The following is a 26,504-nucleotide window of genomic DNA, read 5'->3' as shown; positions in this document are numbered from 1 at the left end:
TCACCTTTATTTATATAGTGCTTTTAACAATACAGATTGTGTTAAAGCAGCTTTACAGTATTAAATAGGAAAATAGTGTGTCCATAATTGTAAAAGCACAATAGTAAACACTCAATTTTCAGTTAAAGGCAGTTCATCATTGAATTCAGTGATGTCATCATCCAGCTCAGTTCAGTTTAAATAGTATCTGTGTCGATGATATCAAGTCGATGATATCGTTGGAAATTAAGTGTCCTCAACTAAGCAAGCCAGAGGCGACAGCTGCAATTAACCAAAACTCCATCGGTCACAGAATGAAGAAAAAAAACATTGGGAGAAACCAGGCTCAGTCAGGGGGCCAGTTCTCCTGTGGCCAGACAAACCAGCAGCAAAGTCAGATTGTGCAGAGGACTCATCTGGTTCCTGTGGTCTTGTCCCGATGGCTGTCTAGGAGACAAGGACTTCACTGGGTATCTGTCTTTGGGGCTTATCTAGTTGTCCTGATCTCCACTGACATTCAGTGCTGTAGAGGTCATCTCTAGGTCCTGATCCACCATCTGGGCTGGACACGGACTGGATCCGGGTGACTGCAGTGACCATCTGATCTGGAATAGACTGGATCTGGTGGCTACGGTGACCTCGGAATAAGAAAGAAACAGACTAATATTAGCGTAGATGCCATTCTTCTAACGATGTAACAAGTACATCGGGTGTTATGGGAAGTGTTCCCGGTTCTGGTTGACCTAATTAATGCAGCATAATAATCCTTTAACGGATTTGAATATTAGAAATGTGTTATTGTTTTATGTGTGAGCCAGGTTAACACCTCTGTTTTTTTTTCAGAAGTTAGCAGTAAGAAATTACTCGTCATCCAGTTTTTTATATCAACTATGCATTCTGTTAGTTTTTCAAATTGGTATGTTTTGCCGGGCCATGAAGAAATATAGAGCTTAGTATCATCAGCATAACAGTGAAAGCTAACACCGTGTTTCCTGATGATATTTCCTAAGGCTAACATGTAAAGTGTGAAAAGTAACAGCCCTAGTACTGATCCTTGAGGTACTCCATACTGCACTTGTGATCGATATGATACCTCTTCATTTACTGTTACGAATTGATGGCGGTCAGATAAGTATGATTTTAACCATGCTAATGCACTTCCACTAATGCCAGCAAAGTTTTCTAGTCTATTCAAAAGAACGTTGTGGTTGATAGTGTCGAACTCAGTGCTAAGATTCAGTAGCCCTAACAGAGAGATACAACCACGATCAGATGATAAGAGCAGGTCATTTTTAATGAGAGGCTTAATAACAGCCAGTTTGAAGGTTTTGGGGACATATCCTAATGACAATGGCAAATTAATAATAGTCAGAAGAGGATCTATGACTTCTGAAAGCACCTCTTTTAGGAGCTTAGATGGAATAGGGTCTAACGCCGGTTTCACACTGCACGCGTAAGCAGCGAGTATTTTTTTCGGCGCCCATGTTAACAGATTAGAGCATTCACATCGCACGCAGAGGCGGCGCGGCAGCGCGTAGCATTAGCAGAGCAGAAGCGGCAGCGCCGTGATAGTTTCGGCGCCGAGTCTATTTTTGCTGCGCCGCTGAACTAAAGCCACAGCGCATTTTTCTTGATCAAAATTTACCTGATTAACATGAAAAATTACACATTTAACCGTAAAATCATGTGAGGTGTTTCGAGTTTCACAATCACGGGGTAAAAGGCACACTGTATTGATAAATACTTTAACTAAAAAAATTGTTTTATAATAATGTCTAAGTAAATACTTGTTCAAATCAGTCACTTTAGCAAAGTTTTTACCAGGCTATTTTGTGCTTATTTTGATAAATAATGTTCAATAAATATACTGTCATTAAAATGTTAATATAAAAATATATTTTAAAATAAAGAAACAAAATAAAAAGTAAAGATTCTGAAAGCATTGAAGGAGATCCCATAATAAGTTAATATAGATTTACAGTAGTAACAACAAATTTTATTTTATTATATGATATGATTAATATCATGTTTTTAAATATGATGGTTTCATTATAAACATGGTGATTATCTCTAAGGTGGACACCCAACATAATAGGCTATATGATACCATATGAACCATGTCATCTCAACAATTGGAAAAGTCAGCCATCTATTAATTATCATGTTAATTATTGTGCCTTTCGCCCCAACAGCAGGGGCGCTTTTTACCCCAAATACCAAACTTTTACATATTCTTCTAGTTGTTGAAAAACTGTTGCTTTAATTATCTTAAACCAAACTGGTAATCATTAAGAAGACCTTTGTCTCAAAATATATTCAATAATTTTAGCGATTCTCATTTTCTACTTAAATCTACATTAAAAAAAACATCAAATATTAGATTCAGCACAGAATCAACTACACGAAAACACATCACTGCCAGGAGTTATTGCCCAAACTTCAAAGGCCTGTTTAAATTATTAAAACTAGAGGCATTTATTAACTTTAAGATTACTTTTTATCATGTAAACTATATGTACAGCATGTTATATACACGTGACAGAGGGGAACACGGCCGCATCACAGCATGCTGCCCATATCAAAAAGCACATGACAGACAGCTGTCGGAGAACACCTGAAAAGCGTGACCGAATGAACGATACTCATCTGTATTTGCAGTACACAAGCCGCGGTTCACGGTCTGCATATGCCCTGCTTCTGCGCTGCCTCTACTCTGCTCCGCTAGAGGGAACCCCATCCTGTACCCTTTTCCACTCACCCCCGGACTCCATTTCCCATAATCCTCTGCCTGGACACATCATAAATTGCAGTCACCTGTCTCATCAGATCTCATCATCAGTTCACAGCTGTCTCACATTAGAAGGACTTTAAAAATGGCACACACACTCTCTGACTTTGCTAGTGATTGAATGTTTGTATGTTTTCCTAGTTTCCCGTGAGTTCCTTGTTTTCCAAGTTTCCTAGTTTGAATTGCTCTTTGAGAGACTTTATGGACTATGCCTTGATTCTAAGTGGCTCTGCATTTACTGTGGGTGTCATGGGGGAGGAACACGGCCCTCCTGCAGTATCTGTCCTTCCAGAGACTTTTGATAAGTTTGTTACTAACTCAGAGACCGTTCACAAAATGGCCGCCGTTCCAGAGCCTGCTCACGTCAGGCCTGCCAAGCCAGAGCCTGCTCACGTCAGGCCTGCCAAGCCAGAGCCTGCTCACGTCAGGCCTGCCAAGCCAGAGCCTGCTCACGTCCAGGCCTGCCAAGCCAGAGCCTGCTCACGTCAGGCCTGCCAAGCCAGAGCCTGCTCACGTCAGGCCTGCCAAGCCAGAGCCTGCTCACGTCAGGCCTGCCAAGCCAGAGCCTGCTCACGTCAGGCCTGCCAAGCCAGAGCCTGCTCACGTCAGGCCTGCCAAGCCAGAGCCTGCTCACGCCAGGCCTGCCAAGCCAGAGCCTGCTCACGTCAGGCCTGCCAAGCCAGAGCCTGCTCACGTCAGGCCTGCCAAGCCAGAGCCTGCTCACGTCAGGCCTGCCAAGCCAGAGCCTGCTCACGTCTCAGCTGATCTTCCAGAGTCTCGTCATGTCACGGCTAATCATACAGTGTCTCGTCACGTCACGGCTGATCGTCCAGAGTCACCATCACCCCCAAACCAGCTCACTGTAACCCTCCTGTCCTTGAATTGATTCCCCTGTCTGCAGCGCTTCCTTTAATGGGAGTCGCTTTATGGTGTATCTAGTCCGCGTACACCACCGCTGAGACTCTAGAATGCTTGTTCTGGTCTGAACCAGCCATGGAGGCTGATTGTGAACTGTCTGTCCATCTAGTCACAACTAATGAATCTGATTTTGAACTGCTTTAGTGATCTCCGACTGGCGAAGTCGAACATCATTAGCGCTGACGTGGACAACAATCTTACTGAATTTACGTTTAGCATTAGTCAGAACTTTTAAATTTGCCAAGATGTCAGGCGCTCTGGCTCCTGGTAAACAATGGACTATGGTAGCTGGTGTCTCTATTTTCACGTTCCGTACAATAGAATCCCCAATAACTAGAGCACTTTCATCAGGTTTCTCAGTGGGTGCGTCACAGAGTGGGGAGAACCTGTTTGATGTTTTGATCGGGAACGGAAGTCACCCAGTTGCCCTGCTGCACGGGCTCAACCGAAACCGAACAATGTACAGGACTCCCTGAGCTAGTCGCATCCAAAGCAGTATCTACAGCCCTCACATTCTTACTATCCTCAACTAAAGTTTGGATGCGTGTCTCTAGTTCTAAAACCTTCTCTGTCAGCCTAACTATTTCCCTGCATTTATCACATGTGAATCCCTCGCTGCTGACAGAGACAGATAAACTGTACATGTGGCAAACAGTGCAAACAACAATAGCAGGAGAAGAAGCCATTACTCACCTTGATTGATGAATGATACCAACTTAACTTACCACTTACCACTGTTGTTTGAAAAAAAAAAAAAAAACAATAATAGGCGCGAATAGAAACGCGAATGGAACCGCGAGTGACAAGCTAACTGGCTAACGAGCTGCACTCGTGGTTTTAAAAGCGAACGATCAAATTAGTTCGATTAGTTTGAAAGATAACACCAGAAATATGGTGGGAATTAAGTTATATATTATCGCTTTAGACAAAAGGGAGTGAAAGTAAGGTGGAGATTCAATAAAAAGCGAAGGTGCACGGAGCTACAATCACAAACCTCTCAGCAGCACAACAGACTGAAGCAATCGATCAGAGCAATGATCTCTCTCAAAAAGAGAGTTCACTGCATTCACTGTCAATGGAGCTGCGAGTCTGATGTTGAATCATCTGTCTGTCCAGTTTCTATTAATGGGTCTGAGTGTGAATCGTCTGTCTGTCCAGCTTCAATCACTGAACTGTCTGCCAATCCAGTATCAATCAATGCTTTTGATTTTGAATTGATCACCTGTCCGGTTTCAGTTACTGATGTCAGTTATGAGAAGTCTACCAGTCCTGTTTCAGTCACTGCATCAAATTGTGAACTGTCTGTTGGTTTAAATTCTGCAGTTGAATCTGATTCTTAATGATCGGTCTGTCCAGTTCTAGCCAATGAGCCTGAGTGTGAGCAGTTTGTTTGTCCTGTTTCTAGTAATGGGTCTGGTAATGAACGGTCTGTCTGTCCAGCCACTCTCAAGGAGACCACTGAACTTGCAACCCTGTTAGTCATGCCCAAGGAGACTGTTGATAAGCTCACTGTATTTCCTGTTCTGACCCTTGGGGCCGTAGATTTTCTCTCTCTGTTTCAGCTTCTTTGATAATCTCTATCTGGCTGTGGTGGTCTTTGTCTCCGCCTGCTCCACCGTGGTGGTCTTCTGTTCTGCTCTGGTGGTCTTCTGATCTGTCTGCTCTGCCATGGTGGTCTTCTGCTCTGTCTTTTCCGCCGTGGTCTTCAACTCCGTCGGCTCCACCCTGGCTCCCTCGGCTTATGTTTGTTTTCTTCTAAAAGAGACAAAAAGTAATCAGATCTAGCAGTTTTTCTGTAGGATAGGGCACTTTCCCGCCATGCAATACAAAATACCTCCAGTTTTGTTTACCTCCAGGTGTGCTCCACTTTCCGGGCTGCTCTCTTTAGGGCATGAGTGTGCTCATTATACCACGGTGTCGGACTGTTTTCCTTAATCTGCCTTATGTGTAAAGTAGCAACCATATCCAAGATGCTAGAAATGAGAGAGTCCATAGTTTCTGTTACATCATCAAGTTTTTCTGAGCTATTGGATATGCTGAGGAATTTAGATAAATCAGGAAGATTACTTACAAAGCAGTATTTTGTGGTAGAAGTGATGGTTCTGCCATACTTGTAACAAGGAGTAGAATTTACAGTTTTAGCTATATGGAGTTTACAAAAGACCTAGATATAATGATATGAGAGGTCATCGCTTTGCAGCAGAATTTCAACACCATTTGAAAGAAAAAACTGAAATCACATTTACATAAGTATTCAGACCCTTTACTCAGTACTTAGTTGAAGCACCTTTGGCAGCAATAACAACCTCTAGTCTTTTTGGGCATGACACAACAAGCTTTGCACACCTGGATTGGGGGACTTTCTGCCATTGTTCTTTGCAAATCCTCTCAAGCTTGGTCAGGTTAGATGGGGACCGTTGGTGGACAGCCATTTTCAGGTCTCTCCAGAGATGTTCAATAGGGTTCAAGTCAGGGCCCTGGCTGGGCCACTCTAGGACATTCACAGAGTTGTCCCGAAGCCACTCCTATATTGCCTTGGCTTTGGGCTTAGGTTCATTGTCATGTTGGAAGGTGAACCTTCAGCACAGTCTGAGGTCCTTTCATTGAGGATATCTCTGTACTTTGCTCCATTCAGCTTTCCCTCAACCCTGACCAGTCTCCCAGTCCCTGCTGTTGAAAAACACCCCCACAGCATGAGGCTGCCACCAGCACACTTTACTTTTGAGATGGTACTCCTCAGGTGATGAGCAGAGCTGGTTTCCTTCAGACATGATGCTTAGTTCATCAGACCAGATAATCTTGTTTCTCAGAGTCTGAGGGTCCTTTAGGTGCTGTTTTGCGAATTCCAAGTGTGTTTTCATGCATCTTCACTGAGGAGAGGATTGAGTTTGGCCACACCGCCTTAAAGCCCAGAAGCTCAGATCGGAGGAGTGCTGCAGTGATGTTTGTCCTTCTGTAGGTTTCTCCCATCTGCATATATGATCATGGAGCTCAACTAGAGTGACCATCAGGTTATTGGTCACCAGTCTAGACAAGGCCCTTTTCCATCAATTGCTCAGTTTGGCTGGGTGACCAGCTCTTGGAAGAGTCCTGGTTGTGCCAAACTTCTTCCATTTGAGGATTATGGAAGCCACTGTGCTCTAGGGAACCTTCAGTGCAGCAGAATTTTTTTTGTAGCCTTCCCCAGATCTGTGCCTCGATACAATCCTGTCTCTGAGCTCTGCATGCAGTTCTTTTGACTTCATGGCTTGTTTTTTGTTTTGATATGCATTGTCAGCTGGGAGGCCTTTTATAGAGAGGTGTGTGCCTTTCCAAATCATGTCCAATCAATTTAACTTACCACAGGTGGACTCCAATCAAGGTGTAGAAACATCTCAGCAATGATCAAGAGAAATGGGAGGCACATGAGCTAAATTTCAAGTGTTGTTTTTGTTTAATACTTATGTAAATGTCAGGTTTTTCTTTTTAATAAATTTACTGACATTTCTAAAATTCTGTTTTCACTTTGTCATTATGAGGTACAGAGTGTAGACTAATGAGAAAAAAAAACAAAAAAACAATTGTAGTATCAGGCTGCAACATAAACAAAGTGAAGGGGGTCTGAATACTTTTTGAATGCACTGCATATATACAGTATATATCTATATATATTAGGGGTTATATATTACACGTATTTGTATTGAACCGTTCGGTACAAGGCTTTTGGTTCGGTACGCTTTACAAACCGAATGATTCATTGGACTAATCCTATTACATTAATTGTAAAATTACAATTAATTTTCCCCGCAATATTACCGCATACCTACCGCGCTGTGAGGATAACACAAGATTACTCTATTTACTCCTCAATTACCATGTTGTCAAAAAAGGTATTTTAAAACAGGTCTATTATACAATGGATTATAGGCATATAATTAAAATATTAACACTGCAGTCATCAATAAAAAATAATGAAATACAAATCTTTAGCCTATTTCAAGCACCGACTTTCAAAAACAACCTTTTTAACACAAAATAAGTTTCTTCAAATTTGTTTCACTATGTACGGGCCACGAGAGAAATATTAAGGGACTAAATTAAATCAATTCGCTATAAACCGTTATCAACATATGTTGAAGTAGATTAGTCTCTCATCATCTCTGAGAGAATATGCAGCATCAGATGTTGAAAGTTTTGTCATTACTCCGTCATTCTGTTTTTACTTTCACTCTCTGCATAGTGAATTGACTGAGATTAAGGCGTTCACCGGCATAACTCTTGCGCAAAGTTTTCACGTTGCTTATGTGATGTCCATTAGTACACCTTCATGGTTTAAAACATAAATATTTCCAACATTGCAAAGTAAGCAATTACCCCCCCCCCCCCATTGAAAATGTACCGAACACTGTGTCGTATAGAACTGTGAATTTTGTGAACCGTTACATCAATAATATATATATGTATATATATATATATATATATATATATATTAGGGCTGGGCAAGTTAACGCTGCTTTTATCGCGTTAACGCATTAATTAATTAACGCCGACAATTAGTTTATCGCGGCGTTAACGTACTTTTATTTTGAAAGTCCGTTGCTCACTGCGTTTGAATACACATAGATAGACTGTAATAATACAACCGAATACAACACAAACCATGGGTCACAGGAGGGTGGGTTGTTTATCAGTAGGCTACTGGCTGCTTGGGATGAGCGTCATCACGCGTCTCAACCAATGAAAGCATTTGTTGTGTGCCTAAGAGAGCTACAGCGCGAAACAGAAAATATCTGGTGCGGACAGAAAAATGGAAAAAGGTACCAAAATCTTAAATGGACATTTTTATTTTAAACCTCTTCCACACGGTGGAGTTGATAGAACTAAAGCTATTTGTAACCACTGCAAAGCTGAATTGTCTTATCATCGGAGTACTTCGAGTCTGAAGTATCACTTAAATGCAATGCACACCGTTGATGCCAGCAAATCACCCACACAAACAAACAGTGGAGGAAGGCTTCGGCAGACTACATTGGATGCAGCATGTGGGAGAACTATAGATAAACAAAAGAAAGACAAGCTAACAAATGCTAGTACGAACTTTTGTTCATACAGCAGTACTTTGAAAGAATAAAATTATGCAATACACTACTTTTGATTTCATTATTGAATTTTGCGCATGCTGCGATTAATCGCAGAAAATCATGCGATTAATCGCGATTAAAATATTTAATCGTTGCCCATCACTAATATATATATATATATATATATATATATATATATATATATATGCAGTATCTCACAGCTTGTATAACAGGGTAAATTTGCTGTCCCCTCAAAATAACTCAACACACAGCCATTAATGTCTAAACCGCTGGCCACAAAAGTGAGTACACCCCTAAGTAAAAATGTCCAAAATGTGAAAATGTCCAAAGTGTCAATATTTTGTGTGGCCACCATTATTTTCCAGCACTGCCTTAACCCTCTTGGGCATGGAGTTCACCAGAACTTCATAGGTTGCCACTGGAGTCCTCTTCCACTCCTCCATGACGGCATCACGGAGCTGGTGGATGTTAGAGACCTTGTGCTCCTCCACCTTCCGTTTGAGGATGCCCCACAGATGCTCAATAGGATTTAGGTCTGGAGACATGCTTGGCCAGTCCATCACCTTTACCCTCAGCTTCTTTAGCAAGGCAATAATGTTGGAGTACTGCCCTGCGGCCCAGTCTCCGAAGGGAGGGGATCATGCTTTGCTTCAGTATGTCACAGTAAATGTTGGCATTCATGGTTCCCTCAGTGAACTGTAGCTCCCCAGTGCCTGCAGCACTCATGCAGCCCCAGACCATGACACTCCCACCACCATGCTTGACTGTAGGCAAGACACACTTGTCTTTGTACTCCTCACCTGGTTGCCGCCACACACGCTTAACATCCAGATGCCATGTTGAACTTCCAGTGACCAGTATGAGAAAGTGAGAGCGATAACACCAAATTTAACACACCTGCTCCCCATTCACACCTGAGACCTTGTAACACTAACGAGTCACATGACACCGGGGAGAGAAAATGGCTAATTGCGCCCAATTTGGACATTTTCACTTAGGGGTGTACTCACTTTTGTGGCCAGCGGTTTAGACATTAATGGCTGTGTGTTGAGTTATTTTGAGGGGACAGCAAATTTACACTGTTATACAAGCTGTACACTCACTACTTTACATTGTAGCAAAGTGTCATTTCTTCAGTGTTGTCACATGAAAAGATAATATAATATTTACAAAAATGTGAGGGGTGTACTCACTTCTGTGAGATACTGTATATATATTCACACACACATATATATATATATACACACACACTAACATGAATGCTCAAGGTATAATTAATAAATTAATATTTATATTTGCATATGTATTTCATTTAACAAGTACATTACATTTTCATGGTTCAGTAGTGTTTTTTTTTTTTAATTCAACACTAAAACTTGGAGGTTTATTTTTGTTTGTTTGTTTGTTGGTTTTCATTCAGTATTCATAAATTATTATTATTATTATTTTTTAAATCAGTTGATTAATGGGTTATCGGCCAGTGTGGTCCTACTTATTTATCATTAGCAGTAAAATCCACTGTTGTTTGACCTGAATTTGCGCTTAATTCGCATTAAACAAAAGCAAAGGACAAAAGTCGGGCGATCCGAGAGAGCAGTCTGTGTGAGTACTGTGAGTGGCAAACATGACTTACATAGGCAAAGTTGATGCATTTGATGCAGCTCCACGAAGGACTGAAATATGTTAATTGAAAGACTGCATCATTATTTTGTCACGAATGACATAGGGGAAGATAAACATGTCAATGTACTCCTTGTGCAATGGGCGGAAAAACATACAGTCTCTTGCATAGACTGACTGCCCCACACAGACCTGCAGAGAAGACATTTGCAGAAATTGTTCAAGTGATGTGAGAGCATTTATCACCCACACCATTACTGATCGATAAACGTTTCAGATTCTATAAACAAAATAAGTGTGAGAGAGGGACCATTTCCAATTTGGTGGCCGACTTGAAGTTAACGAAGCATTGCCAGTTTGGGGACATGTTAAACGACATGCTGTGCGAATGTTTAGTATGTGGAATTCATCATGAAGGAATTCAAAAGAGACTGTTGACTGAGCCAGATCTGACATTTAAACGAGCAGTAGAAATCACCATATCAATGGAAACTGCAGGCAAAGATGCTCTTGAGTTACAAAGTGATGTAAAGGTTGGAAATGTAAATAAGCTTTCAACCGTAAGCAGAACAAATCAGACACCTTGTTTTCGTTGTGGAAACCTTTCCCATCTCCTCTCCCAGTGCATATTCAAATATGTAGAATGTAGACAATGTCACAAAACTAGGCACATTCAAAAAGTTTGTTGCAGAGCCCAAGCAAAAGGGACTGAGAAGGACAATTGATATTGCAGTGAGTGAAAAAGACAAACAGGCCATCTGGCTCATGCCAGAACTAAATGATCAAGTGGTAAAAATGGAGTTGGACACAGGTTCAGCTGTTTCAGTTATGTCTGAGAGTGATTACAAGGTCTTTTTCAGCAAAGAGAAGCTCAACCCATCTTCCATTTTTCTCAAAACATATGCTGGTAAAAAAGTAAGACCACATGGTGTGCTTCCAGTGACAGTAGAATATAAGAGCCAGAAAGAAATTCTAAACTTGTACATATTACCAAATAGAGGGCTGGAACGAGATCAAAAACCTCAAATCACTGCCTATTGTTACACAGACTACTAAAGAAAAACTGGAACCGATCTTGAGAGATGCTGCACCTGTATTTCAGAGTGGTATTGGCAAACTTAAATCCATCAAAGGACAGGCGGACAGATTGGGCAAAAAAAAAAAAAAAAAAAAAATTTGTGATATAGGTATGTTCTATGCAATTGTTTTGAAAGAAGGATACAATATACATTTATGTTTCAACAATATTTGTTCTTCAGAGATTCCTTTTTAAAATAAAAAAGTATTTCCTAAAATGCAAAGTGACCCATTTTTGTTTTTGACCGCTGAAAATGTGTTAACTTTTAACTTCAACAATTAACTTTTTGGGTCCTTACTGAGATCCCAATATCTCTTGAACTGAACCATACTGAAAACTCGAAAAGTGCTTTTTCTCGTTTTTGAACTGAACTGTTACCATTGTCGAATAATGCAACAAAGATTTCTGAAGTCAACAAATTATACTAATATACCTACAAACCTCTGTGTAAAAATAACATGATGCTGTCATATTTCTAAAGTAATTTTTACCCCCTGTAATTTGGCTCCAAATCTTAGGTGAAAATTGTTATTTTAACCCCCCTCTACAAAATAGTGGATTACTCAGTCAATATTCATCTATGTTATATAATATTTTGGCTTTCGTCACCATTTGTACAGCATTTGTCTTTCTTCAGGGGAAAATAAAATGAGCCAGGGAGGTTTCTAAAATTTGCTTTATTTGACATGGAATGACCCACTACTTAAGATATAAAAACATTTACTTGTTAGGTGATGTTTTCTCATTGGAATCATATGATTTGAATGAATTGATTAGAATGTATGGGAATACTATTTTTAATATTAATACTATAATACTACAGTTTATGAAGCAAATTTTAATTTGTTCGTCTCTTTTGTAATTAGGGTCCACCTGGTCCAAAGGGTGACAAGGTAAGAGCCCTTTCAACACTTCTTACATCAACAATTTATGCAACCATGCATGTATCCCATTTTTACAGCTGCATAAATATTGAATATCCCATAATATCAGTTGCTATGGTTTTAAAGATGACAGTTGAAATGTCAGGGCAGAGGGCAGTTTCTTTATTTAAATAAAGATACATATAAATTAAGTATATTATTAAAAATATTTCAGAATGTTTCATGTCAGGGCCGATGTAATGACGAAAATGTAAACGAAAGAGTATGTAATTGTGAACAAAACATTCACATTTTTCAGTTGCTTTTGAAAGTGTTCTCGTGGTTTGAAATAGATTACCTGTGCACACTTTCAGGAAACTTTGCTCCAGTTGTTAAACACCTTCAATTTGGTACTGGTCAACAGTGATGATGTAATAGGTGGCCTGGGGCTCCACCTGATTTGACACAAACTTATTTTCCAGTTAATTTCTTCACTCAGTCTATCACATATTCTCAGCTGGTTAACACGTCTTTTTAACCATGAATAAAAAACAAAGGTGAGTATACCAGAGGATTCATTCTCAATGTATATCATTACCACCAATAGAGAATATGACACATAGCACGATGCCTACTTCTCTAATTTCAGCTGTAAGTATTCTGGTCAAATACCAAATTATTTCTTCACTTAGTTGTTAATTACATTTAACAAGGAATGGATCCATAGAGAATGGATTTCAGTGGAGCGCTGCAATCAGTCACTGCATGTGAAGTGACCCTGACCTCAAGGCTCATTTGGAATATCTAAATCCTCACATTGTTCACAAATCCACAGTGCACTACATTAATGTCTTCCCAGCAGGCCCCAGGCTAAAGTGGTTTAACAGAGCATACAGAGCATCCCTATATAAAACAGATGCCAAGCATGAAAAATGACCAAATTGTCTTTATTAGTCCCAACAGGCGGTGATCCAGCACAGAAATATTAAAAGCATACAAGTGTTGAAAGTTCTTCACATGTAATGAAAATACATTGTTGTGGCATTGCAGTCAAGACAGAGCCAAAATGTTTTGATCATCACTACACATGCTTTCCAGCATGGATATTTTGTAATTGACCAATGAGCAGAAATATTGCATTTGAAACATTGACATTCCTCAGGTAGAGGGCTGAGTGTATCCTCTTTTGATAACATTTGGGGGGAAAGAAAAGGAGAACAAGCTTGTTTCTTTTTTTTCTTTTTTAATCGTGTTAATTTAACATTAAAAAAATCTTGTTAATGGTAAGAATAAAATGTTGTATGGTTGGCAATTACAAAAATATGTCATGCATTATGGGATAGTATTTTGGTGCCTTATTTCATTAACTAGTATTATCTTAAAATGATTCAATAAACATTAACTAAATAACATTAAAATTAACAAACACCTTTATGTACTTTATGTAACGCAAATTATATAAACAAAAATAAATGTTATTATATAAATAAATTATTAAAATGAAACGTCACAACAGGACTTATATTCCTTTACTGTTAAAAATACTTTTTTTTTTTTTTTGTCCTGGTAAATGTTATATGTTTCGTTGTAAAATTTTTATGGTAAGGTATTGTAACAATTAATATAACATATTCACATTTGTTTTCTGTTAAGATAATAAACATTGTTTTCAGTGTGCACACTCACTCTTCCTGACCTCGACAATTTGTATCATAAGTGATTTTACTCTCAACTACAATGAATTTTTGAGAATGTGGATATCGCCAGTGTGTTTTAAATTACTCCTTTCATTGCTTGTATTTGTGTACAATATTAAAAAATGATATTCTCTTATTCTATTTTTTTTCGTTCTCTTTTTTATAGGGGGATCAAGGCGACCAGGGACCAAGGGTATGTTTTTTTTTTCTTGCATGTCCTGTTCTGATGAGTGAATGAATGTGATATATCTCCCTTATGGCCTTGCAGGCAGCATGTTTGAGATGCATGGGTTTCTTAATGGTGTGTGTAAAAAAAGGCTTCGAAAGGCCAAACTATAAACACCTCAAGGAGCCATTTTAAATGTTCAGTACCAGCAGTCTGCCTGCAATTCTTGAAACTCAATAAAGATGAAGGTTTTGTAGTAGAATCAAGGTCCTAACATACTCTGACAATACAGTGACATATGAGTATGCTAGACTAAGAGATAGTTCAAAGAACGTAATTATTTTCAGCTCAGTTGCTTGACAACTTGATTAATTGACAGGATGATTAACAATGCATTTAGCTATATTTGGCAGATTATGAAATAAATCACCTAAATATCTCATTCCATTATTCTTGCATGTGTGCTAAGTTTCAATGATTGCTCTTTAGCTAGTTGAAACACAGCTTCTCTCTGTAAGGCTCACTCAATTGGTCCAAGGAAGTTATCCAATGGTGGATGAAGGTTTCTTGCACGTTCCAGACAGACTGGATGATGATGAGATCAGATCTCTTTGTGGAGCACTGGCTGTTGTCAGACTCCTTGTGCAAACAAAAATTATTAAAAATTAATGGCAAAATTAATGTTTGGAAATGTAAACTGATATTTCCTACTACAGCAAAAGATAGAAATAACTGACTTATAACCATTTTTTAGCTGGTGAAAATTAGTGTTCTAATAATTTTGGCCACCACTGTACATACATTCAAATGATTCTCAAAACGTGATCCGATTGGAGTGCTTCGAAACAGTGAATCATTTTGCAACGCAATGGTTTAACTGATTCGGAGTTTCAAAAACCTTGCTGTTCTTTGCTCGCTTTCTCTATATAATTTATTCGTTGTTAGAATCACCAAGGAAATGAAATCATTAAAATTAATAGGCCTAATTTACAATGTTTTTATTAAATTGTGATCACGTTAAATACAGTTTCCGTCGTATTAAAAACATTTCATGACGTGACACCCGTTTACTTGCCTAAAAAGACAGATTTATGATGTACGTTGCTAACAGATTACACTAACGTTAGGTTAGGCTATAACCTTACCCTGGAGTGAAAAAGTTTTCAAAAGCACACATGCCCCCCACCTCTGTTTTTTTTTTTTTTCACAAATCGCACCCTATATACAGTGAGGAAAATAAGTATTTGAACACCCTGCTATTTTGCAAGTTCTCCCACTTAGAAATCATGGAGGGGTCTGAAATTGTCATCGTAGGTGCATGTCCACTGTGAGAGACATAATCTAAAAAAAAAAATCCAGAAATCACAATGTATGATTTTTTTAACTATTTATTTGTATGATACAGCTGCAAATAAGTATTTGAACACCTGAGAAAATCAATGTTAATATTTGGTACTGTAGCCTTTGTTTGCAATTACAGAGGTCAAACGTTTCCTGTAGTTTTTCACCAGGTTTGCGCACACTGCAGGAGGGATTTTGGCCCACTCCTCCACACAGATCTTCTCTAGATCAGTCAGGTTTCTGGCCTGTCGCTGAGAAACACGGAGTTTGAGCTCCCTCCAAAGATTCTCTATTGGGTTTAGGTCTGGAGACTGGCTAGGCCACACCAGAACCTTGATATGCTTCTTACAGAGCCACTCCTTGGTTATCCTGGCTGTGTGCTTGGTCATTGTCATGTTGGAAGACCCAGCCTCGACCCATCTTCAATGCTCTAACTGAGGGAAGGAGGTTGTTCCCCAAAATCTTGCAATACATGGCCCCGGTCATCCTCTCCTTAATACAGTGCAGTCGCCCTGTCCCATGTGCAGAAAAACACCCCCAAAGCATGATGCTACCACCCCCATGCCTCACAGTAGGGATGGTGTTCTTGGGATGGTACTCATCATTCTTCTTCCTCCAAACATGTTTAGTGGAATTATGACCAAAAAGTTCTATTTTGGTCTCATCTGACCACATGACTTTCTCCCATGACTCCTCTGGATCATCCAAATGGTCATTGGCAAACTTAAGTTGGGCCTGGACATGTGCTGGTTTAAGCAGGGGAACCTTCCGTGCCATGCATGATTTCAAACCATGACGTCTTAGTGTATTACCAACAGTAACCTTGGAAACGGTGGTCCCAGCTCTTTTCAGGTCATTGACCAGCTCCTCCCGTGTAGTTCTGGGCTGATTTCTCACCTTTCTTAGGATCATTGAGACCCCACGAGGTGAGATCTTGCATGGAGCCCCAGTCCGAGGGAGATTGACAGTCATGTTTAGCTTCTTCCATTTTCTAATGATTGCTCCAACAGTGGACCTTTTTTCACCAAGCTGCTTGGCAATTTCCCCGTAGCCCTTTCCAGCCTTGTGGAGGTGTACAATTTTGTCTCTAGTGTCTTTGGACAGCTCTTTGGTCTTGGCCATGTTAGTAGTTGGATTCTTACTGATTGTATGGGGTGGACAGGTGTCTTTATGCAGCTAACGACCTCAAACAGGTGCATCTAATTTAGGATAATAAATGGAGTGGAGGTGGACATTTTAAAGGCAGACTAACAGGTCTTTGAGGGTCAGAATTCTAGCTGATAGACAGGTGTTCAAATACTTATTTGCAGCTGTATCATACAAATAAATAGTTAAAAAATCATACATTGTGATTTCTGGATTTTTTTTTTTAGATTATGTCTCTCACAGTGGACATGCACCTACGATGACAATTTCAGACCCCTCCATGATTTCTAAGTGGGAGAACTTGCAAAATAGCAGGGTGTTCAAATACTTATTTTCCTCACTGTATATATATATATTAGGGATGTAACGATATTATCAATATCGTGATATCGCAATAGCAAAACTGTCTCGATATTATCGTGGTCACATGACGATATGAAACGATAGGTTTTCCGGGCAAAAAGTGTAGTTTTTATAATATATTTAAACCTCTTATTCTAACATAAAAGGACTTTAAAGTTTGTGTTTTTGGCCATTATGCTTTGGTACAGTATCTGTCAAACTAACTAAAACCAAAAGCACAACATGGCTTAATCCCATCATCAAGTCAGTCTGCACTGCACACACATTTTAAACCAATCAGCTCGTGATCCGGTGTTTTCCACACCTCAGAACGGTTCCATTCACAGTGAATGCAGTGAACTCGTTCATTGCACATGCTGTGTGTTTAGGAACGCAATGGCCAGCAGTTATGCTTTATTTTCGTGGCAAATGATTACAGCATTTCACTAGATTTTTAGTGAGGCACTGAAGCTGGAGTTTTCCTTCAAAATAAAAGCTCTACTACCGATTCCGTCACAATAAAAGCTTAAAAGTGCAGTATTAATTTTGCTGACAGCTATAGGTTTAAATGCAGTCCAAATTCAAAATATCTCTTTCAAGTGTAGAAATGAAGAAATAAGTATTGTAATTTCCCTACTGTAATGTAAAGAAAAAATAATATACCTATGAAATATTCATTTTCATTTATTTTACAGTGCAATTGTTTTAACATATGTGGCTATTACTGTCATTGTTGTTGATGTTGTTGTTATTATTATTATTATTATTATATTCTAATTTGTTTGGCTTCCTAAAACACCAGTGTGATTGTAATTTAGTCTGAGACAGTATACCACAAATAAAAAGAGGTTTGAGTCCTCTTTAGTGTTCAGGTAAGTCAGGTTTTCTTAGTTGAGATCATGGGTTGGAGCTCTTAATTTTGAACTCTCAAAGTGCATTAGATAGAATAATTTAACTTTAAAATGTACAAAATTTTCATTTGTTTTTCCAATTCTTCATTGGTCTATCTTTTTTAAAAATATCGCAATAAATATCGTATTTTGGACTTCATACTGCAGTATTATTATATATTCCACTTTTTTTACCTTCAAAAACTCCTGGGTTGCTTTTGCTGTATGTCCATTTGTACTATGAAGCGACGCTAATCAACTTGGTTCCATTTGTCTGAATCTGGGCAGAGAGTATATCCAATCTGATCTCACAGAATTCCATGTAATGACCACAGACTCTTAACCCCCGAATCTGTGGTGGCATCACGGAATCGCCGAAAATTCCATGATGGGCTCACAGAAGTGATACCAATGTAAGTCAGTTACAGGCATCAGCCGTGAACCACGCATGGATCCACTGGTTCAACACTTTAAATAGGAAACCCTTAGCATCAATATGCCGACGCGATACTGGGAATTTTATCGTCATAATTAAATTATATATTGGATAACAACATTGCCATTATACTGCTTTGCAATAAATACCTGTGACTGCATTTATATTTGCCTGTGTGTGTTTTATATTGTTCAGAAGTGGGTAGGTTTAGGGTAGGGGTGGGGTTATGTACTCCAGTGAAAGTATACATTTATATACAAAATATAACTGCATCGGAGTCACTCTTTTTACGTGGTCTGATGCAGTGCTGGTGTTGAACCAGTGAATCCGTGCATGGACCACGGCTGATGCCTGTCACTGACTTACATTGGTATCACTTCTGTCACCACAGATTCGGGGGTTAAGAGTCCATGGTCATTACACAGAATTTTGTGAGACCAGGCTGGTATATCCCTATACATTCAGAATACTTCCGGCTGCTTCTGTCCTCAGACACATCATCACTAAACACCAGTAACCCAGTGCCACTGGAAGCTGATGAGCTGTTCCAAGACTTCTCCATATTCTTTTCTTCCTGCCATTCTGGTACAGGCTGATCTTAAGTTCAGCCGTCCATAGAATTATTTTCCAGAAGTGGTCTGGCTTTTTTAGATGTTTTTTGGCAAAGATGAAAAAAATAAAAACAACACTAGCTTCTCTAATCTTTTTTGTATTCTATCTATTTGTTTTCTTTTTATTTATTATACAATTAACAAAAGCAAAAAAGGCATCTAACACTAGCCTGCTCTATTCTTTTACTATTCTATCTGTTTTCTTTTTATTTATTACATAATTTAAAAAAAACCTTGCTACATGTACTGCGTTAATGTAACTGAGACTTGTTATAGCACTTGTGTATCATTGCTCTTTTGTTGAGTTTGATTGCTTTCATTGCCCTCATTTGTAAGTCGCTTTGGATAAAAGTGTCTGCTAAATGACTAAATGTAAATGTAAAGTCTAATCTAGCCTTGTCTGCACCTTGTGGTGAACCCTCTGTATATGCTCTCGTGAAGTCTTCTCTTGATTGTAGACGTTGACAGTGACACGCCTACCTCCTGGAGAGTTGTGAAACCCTTCACTGGATGTTGCGAAAGGGTTTTTCTTTACCATGGAGAGGACATTTTGTCCTCAAAGTACACTGGTACAATTTGTCACTCTTAACTATGCAAAAATCTGGTGATGCTTCAGTCCACACGCAGTATTCAAAACAAGCAACAGATAAAAATGGAGTTCAATCAATTAGAGAGTTTTTTTTTTTTTCTCCGTTTTGCTTTTAAATAATTTTCGTGCATTTTATTTCTCTCCAAGCTGGCTCTGTATGTGTGTCCATGAATCTGCGCACTGAGATGAGGTAGGACATGTGTCTGAAAATCAACACAAGCCGAGCGTAAACTGCCCTTGTAATGACTTTCTAATCCTGTTGTCAAACAAAAAAGAAAATTATAACATGCTTTTACTCCACAACATCAGACAAATGTTTAAAATAATTTCCTTCCTGATCTGATGTGGCTTCTTATCATAGAATGATGCAGAAATATATTCTACACTGTAATAAAGGCTATGTCGATTAACAATGGATTATAAATATATTTAATTATTAAAAAACCCAAGGTGGTTTTAATAACACAGACAAACATTGTTACATGTGTTCAAAGCTCTAAATCGGTTAAAAAAACCGAGGTATTTATTGAACCGTGGGCTAACTATATTGTTGCATCCCTACTGTTTACTCTAAAATTCTGTATAACAGGAATTACATCATTACATTACAACATCTTGCATCATCTGTCCAATTACTTATGGTCCCTTAAAAAAGGGGGAGGAACATATTAAAGAGCTGTAATTCCTTAACCTTTCCTCCAATTGTGATGAGAATACCCTCAAATTGCACTATAAGTTCATTTTATATAACTGTAACTTGAATATGTTTTGGTCAACAGCTAAAATAATAAAAATTGTGCCAGTATCCAAATATATATGGACCTAACTGTATGTAAACTTTAATTTTTCTCTTATTTCTTGCTTTTAATTGGCTAAGAAATCAGATACACTGCTGGACGATAATAATGATTGGTTACTATACTACAAACATTTTTTATAACGTAAGGCAGAATAGTTTATATACTGTAATAATTGCTACGTCAATTACCACTGCATTGTTCATATAATTTATTTATTACCTGGAGATGATTTGGAAAACACAAATAAACCATATATTGTGTGTTTAATGTCTGCACGTTTCCAAAAGTTTCTGCCTTTTATTCAGATCATACAGTGATAGCTGGATGCAAAATCCACTAGCCAATTTTCATTGGCATTTTCTCTTAAACTCAGAGATGATTGGGGCTCCCAAATTGACCCCTAAATTTGTCACGCTATAACATCTCCATTTCCTCCATCAGAACGATGGTTATGTAATATGTACATGTTGCGTTTAGTGTTAATTAGCAAAGAATAACTCAGTTCCCTTTTGTAGGTTCACTTGACACTGTATTAGTAGCTGACACCTGGCCTCAAGCTTGATGAGTGTTTGCCGAAGCAACTGTGGAAGCCGATGATGAAGCATGTGGCCTTTGCACGCTGTCATCATCACTTCTCCGGGTTTCACTTCTTCAGGATACATGACTCCAGGGCATCCGTGTGCTGAATTACCTCACAGCTAGCTGATTTTAGCACAGTCTGAGAATTTGGTGGTTCCACATTGAGATGTTATCCTTACCCATCTGGGGTGTCTAGGGTTCAGATTGAACTGTCAGAGGGGTTTGCTTTTCCCTAAGCAAAAGACAGTTTTTTGCGGGGATGCAATAGGATTCTTGCATGATGTTGGCCACATTATCTCCTGCTCATTTGTCAATCCATGTCTGTTCAGGCTGCACCTAGAAGCATGTGTTTATTGATGGCACATCATTGGGGAGACATACATTAGTTTCCTGTTTTATGCTTGAGTCCTACGGCTGAGTCCTGTTTGTCTTGCGAGTGTTCCTTCCTTTGACCTGGAAGGGTTATCAGGCTCCACATTTGAACCATTGGTGTCCATTGGTGAACCATCGTCCTGTTTGAACTTCACCTCTGGCCTGTTTAAGGTCTTATTGCACCCTATTTCAGATTATGTGCCAAAGGTGCTTTCTTCTACTGCTTAGTCAATTATATTATGGGTCTTTTTTTCCCCTGAGAAAGTAACGAGAAACAGCATCATTGCATTGATGTTATGGGAATGCTTCTGCATGAGCTGGTGTCTGAACACCTACGTCACAGAATACCCAAGTCCTAATTGTCTGAAGAAAGACACACAGGCATGCTCAAAAAGTGGCATTGCAACAAATTGCGTCTATTCTTTCGAATGGAACACAACGCTACATCATGGCGTTGATGCACTGGGAATTTCAATACCAACGCTGCCACCCTGAGTAAGAATTTCTGCCCAACTGAACACCCAATACTGTGGTGAGACCACTGATCTACATTTACATTTAGTCATTTTGCAGACACTTTTATCCAAAGCGACTTACAATTGGGGAATACATAAAGCGATTCATCTTGAAGAGGCAATCCGACAAACGAAGTGCTTGTAACACCAAGTCTCAGGCAATATTTAAATAAGTACAAGCTAGCAAGGGAAGGAATAAAGTTTTAAAAAAAAATTTTTTTTTTATGTGTAGGGTGAAGTCAAGTAGTGTCGAAAGAGATGAGTTTTCAGCTGTTGCTTGAAGATTGATAGGGATCCAGCACTCCAAATATGGGTGGGAAGATCATTCCACCAGCCAGGAATGGTGAACGAGAATGTTCTGGAGAGTGATTTTGAGCCTCTTTGTGATGGTACCACAAGGCGTCGCTCACTAGCAGATCTCAGATCTAAAGTATAATAGGGAGTTGGATTGCTCATGACATCATTAATGTGAAGCCACTGCGCCACCATATTTGTATTCCCTATTATTCACATACATTCTATTGAATTAATAGGAAATCGTACTATTTTAATGAGAAAACATCACCTAACAAGTCAGCGTTTTCATATCTGAAGTATCCCTGTACATTCTTCTTATGCAAACGTCCTAAGCATGTAAACAGTTATTTGTTTAATGTCAGGAGTTTCCCCTGCATATTAAAATGTTAGGTTCATATACTGTTACGGAGCCGACGAGACGAGAGGCGTGCGGATCCATTTGCAAGCCTTTTATTCAGGGACGTGGTCACAAAACAAGCAAGGTTCATGCAATGGCAAACAGGTACAACACAGGAAAGACAAAGAGTAACCCTAGGGCAAGCGTGGGTCTTTGATCGGCGAAGAATATCCAACAGGGCAAGGCAGAGAGATAATCCAGGTAAATTCACCTTATGGGAATATTTTTTTTAGGTCCCCATGATGAAACAATCTCATAAATCATACAGAATGATTGAAAATGTAAAAATGCAGAAAGATCCGAGTGATGCATAGGTTTAGAGGTAGCATTAAATAATATATGGGTATGTATAATTTTATTTTTACTGTTATGTTTACATTTATACTGTTTGCCATATATTTTTGTAGTGTTAAATATTTGTTCCTGTTTTGTTTAACTGAATCTGAATTAAATAAAGCAAATAAATAAATACATTTTTAAACTGTAATTATTTAAAACTGTAATTTTGTAATTTATTGCATTTGCTATAAATGGTTAGCCAGCTTTAGAGCATTAAGAATGGGTGTCTCAACTGTACCATGCTACTGTTTCAGTTGTACACCATATGGGGAGACAAAAATGCACCTCATGTTTATGAGCTAATTGTGGAAAATATGAACTACTTATGGTTATTATCAATTTATGATAATTTAGTACACAGGCAAAAGAAATATCATGTGAAAAATCACTTCATTTCAGCATCTAGTTTTTGTGTAGTGATGAAAAAAGCAGAAAGTGTCTCTACTGTACTCAGTCTACCCTATTCAATGCATTTGGCTTCTAGATTTGTATATTAAGTTGCTCAAGCAAGTGGAAACACATTTAAACACAGCATATAGCCTATATTTTAAATTAAAACTTACCACTGTCAGAAACAGTCGGCTCTTGTGCCTTTTACATTTACAGGTGCATCTCAGTAAATTAGAATGTCGTGGAAAAGTTTTTCTTGTAAGTTATTTCAAAAAGTTAAACTTTCATATATTTTAGATTCATTATATGTAAAGTAAAACATTTCAAAAGTTTTTTTTGTTTTATTTTTGATGATTAGAGCTTACAGCTCATGAAAGTCAAAAATCAGTATCTCAAAATATTAGAATATTTACATTTGAGCTTCAATTAATGACCATCCCTACAGTATAAATTCCGGGTATCTCTTGTTCTTTGAAACCACAATAATGGAGAAGACTGCTGACTTGGCAATGATCCAGAAGACGATCATTGACGCCTTCCACAAAGAGGGTAAGTCACAGAGGGTCATTACTGAAAGGTGTGGCTGTGTGTGTTTGTGTACTGTTGGATATCATCCAAGATGGCGGCGTGCTCAGACGCAGCGGCTTCTCCGGGTCCCAAAGACGGTGCTTTTATGTCTTTTAATGTCGTCTGTTCGTCTCCAAACAATGTCAATTTACCGCTAATTCATCGGGAGATCACTCCGGGATACATCTATGATCGCCAAAGCCTTTTGGATATCGACAACACATACAAACACAAACTCGCCGCGGCTACTGAGAAGCTACGAGGCCTTTGTTTACTGCTGGAGCCGGACCTCGAGACCGCGGCCTCGCCTACTGACGCTACCCGCACAAGGCGGCGTCGCAAGCGGTGTGAGATAGGACGTAAGCGCGGAGGTATACGAGCCAGGCTAAGGGCTAACCCCACAAGACCGGCTCTTCCAACACTCATGCTCTCAAACTTCCGCTCTCTGGAAAACAAACTGGACTTAATTCAACTCAGTCGATCTACACAGCATGAGGCAAGGGATTGTTGTGTGTCTGTTTACACTGAAACATGGCTAAACGACAACATCCCGGACTCCGCCATTCAGCTGCACGGGCTAACCTGCTACAGAGATTCATCACTGTCTGGTAAGACTCGCGGCGGTGGCTTGTGTGTGTATATCAACAAAGAATGGTGTAACAATGTTGCGTTAGTATCAAAACATTGTTCATCACTGGTGGAGTTTATGTTTGTGAAGTGTCGACCGTTCTATCTGCCGCGGGAGTTCACGGCCATTGTTATTGTCACGGTTTACATTCCCCCGTGTGCAAACGCTAAAGACGCGCTTCGTGAACTGTACAGCGCCATCAGCGAACAACAAACAAACAACCCTGACGGCTTTTTCATCATAGCCGGTGATTTCAACCACGCAAACTTAAAGACAGTTTTGCCAAAGTTCTACCAACATGTGAACTTTGCAACAAGGGGAAAAAACACACTGGACTTTGTTTACACAACAGAAAAGAACGATACAAAGCCGAACCCCGCCCCCACCTCGGTACTGGACCACATCTCTGTTATGCTAATCCCAGCATACAGACCACTTCTCAAACTTGCCAAACCGGTTCAAAAACAGATCACGGTATGGCCAGAAAACACTACCTCAGCACTGCAGGACTGCTTCCAGGACACAGACTGGAACATGTTTAAAGAGGCGGCCACCTACAACAACCACACAGACCTGCAGGAGTACACTGAAACTGTGACTGCTTACATCAAAAAGTGCACTGATGATGTGACAGTCACCAAGACCATCACCACACGCGCCAACCAGAAGCCATGGATGACAGCAGAGGTTCGTGGGCTGCTAAAGACCAGAGATGAAGCTTTCAGATCAGGAGATAAAGCAGCCCTCAAAACAGCAAGAGCCAATCTGTCCCGCAGCATCAAAAATGGAAAACGGTCATATGCTCAAAAAATCAACAATCACTTCACAGACAGCAGAGACACACGGAGTCTGTGGCAAGCCATTCAGACCATCACAGACTACAAGCCCCCGCCACAGGCCTGTGATGACGACACATCCCTCCCAGACACACTCAACCACTTTTATTCACGGTTTGAATTGCAGAATGGCACACCTGCACAAAAACTGCCCACACCTCCAAACGACCAGGCGCTCTGTCTGTCTCCAGCCGACGTAAGGAAGACCCTATCTAGGATCAACCCACGCAAGGCTGCGGGTCCCGACAACATACCTGGCCGTGTACTGAAAGACTGTGCTGAACAGCTGACAGATGTCCTAACAGATATCTTCAACACCTCGCTGAGCCAGGCAGTCGTCCCCACATGTCTAAAATCCACAACAATCATACCTGTACCAAAGAAATCACCTGTGTCCAGTCTAAATGACTACCGTCCCATAGCACTGACTCCAATCATAATGAAGTGCTTTGAGAGGTTAGTCATGCACAACATCAAAACCAGCCTCCCCAACACACTCGACCCGCTCCAGTTTGCATACCGTCCAAACCGCTCTACAGACGATGCAATCTCCTCCACCCTCCACCTGGCTCTTACCCACCTAGAAAACAAAGACTCTTACGTTAGAATGCTGTTCATTGACTTCAGCTCAGCATTCAACACAATAATCCCACAACAGCTCATCAACAAACTAAACCTGCTGGGCCTTAACAATTCCCTCTGTAATTGGATTCTGGACTTTCTAACCGGAAGACCTCAGTCAGTCCGTGTCGGCCACAACACCTCGAGCACTACCACATTGAGCACAGGTGCCCCACAAGGCTGTGTGCTTAGCCCGCTGCTCTTCACGCTGCTGACCCATGACTGCACTGCCAAGTCCAGCTCCAACCACATCATCAAGTTTGCTGATGACACAACAGTGGTAGGTCTCATCAGCAACAACGATGAAACGCACTACAGAGAGGAAGTGGCACAGCTGGCGAAATGGTGTGGCTCTAACAACCTGTCCCTCAATGTGAGTAAGACAAAGGAGGTTGTGATGGACCTCAGAAGGAACTCTGTTGACCACCCCCCACTGACCATCGACAGCTCGCCTGTGGAGACAGTCAGCAGCACTAAATTCCTGGGGGTGCACATCACAGAGGATCTCACCTGGACCACCAACACCAGGTCACTCTCCAAGAAGGCACAACAGCGCCTACACTTTCTCCGCCGGCTGAAAAGAGCAAGTCTCCCTCCACCCATCCTCACCACTTTCTA

The 26,504-nt window shown here is 39.9% G+C and overlaps 1 protein-coding gene across 3 annotated transcripts in view; it reads left to right on the top strand.

The window, feature by feature from the left end:
* LOC131543604 (collagen alpha-1(XXV) chain) overlaps positions 1–26,504 on the top strand; it is a 471,411-nt gene that overhangs the window by 256,995 nt on the left and 187,912 nt on the right. For all 3 annotated transcript variants that reach the window (XM_058781122.1, XM_058781121.1, XM_058781120.1), the window contains 2 exons: positions 12,331–12,357; positions 14,191–14,217. In XM_058781122.1, coding sequence (XP_058637105.1) covers positions 12,331–12,357; positions 14,191–14,217 — 54 coding nt within the window. The remainder of the gene's footprint in view (positions 1–12,330; positions 12,358–14,190; positions 14,218–26,504) is intronic.

Source organism: Onychostoma macrolepis, chromosome 07 (genome assembly GCF_012432095.1).
Source record: "Onychostoma macrolepis isolate SWU-2019 chromosome 07, ASM1243209v1, whole genome shotgun sequence".
NCBI lineage: Eukaryota > Metazoa > Chordata > Actinopteri > Cypriniformes > Cyprinidae > Onychostoma > Onychostoma macrolepis.
This window is presented reverse-complemented; position numbering and strand designations above follow the sequence as displayed.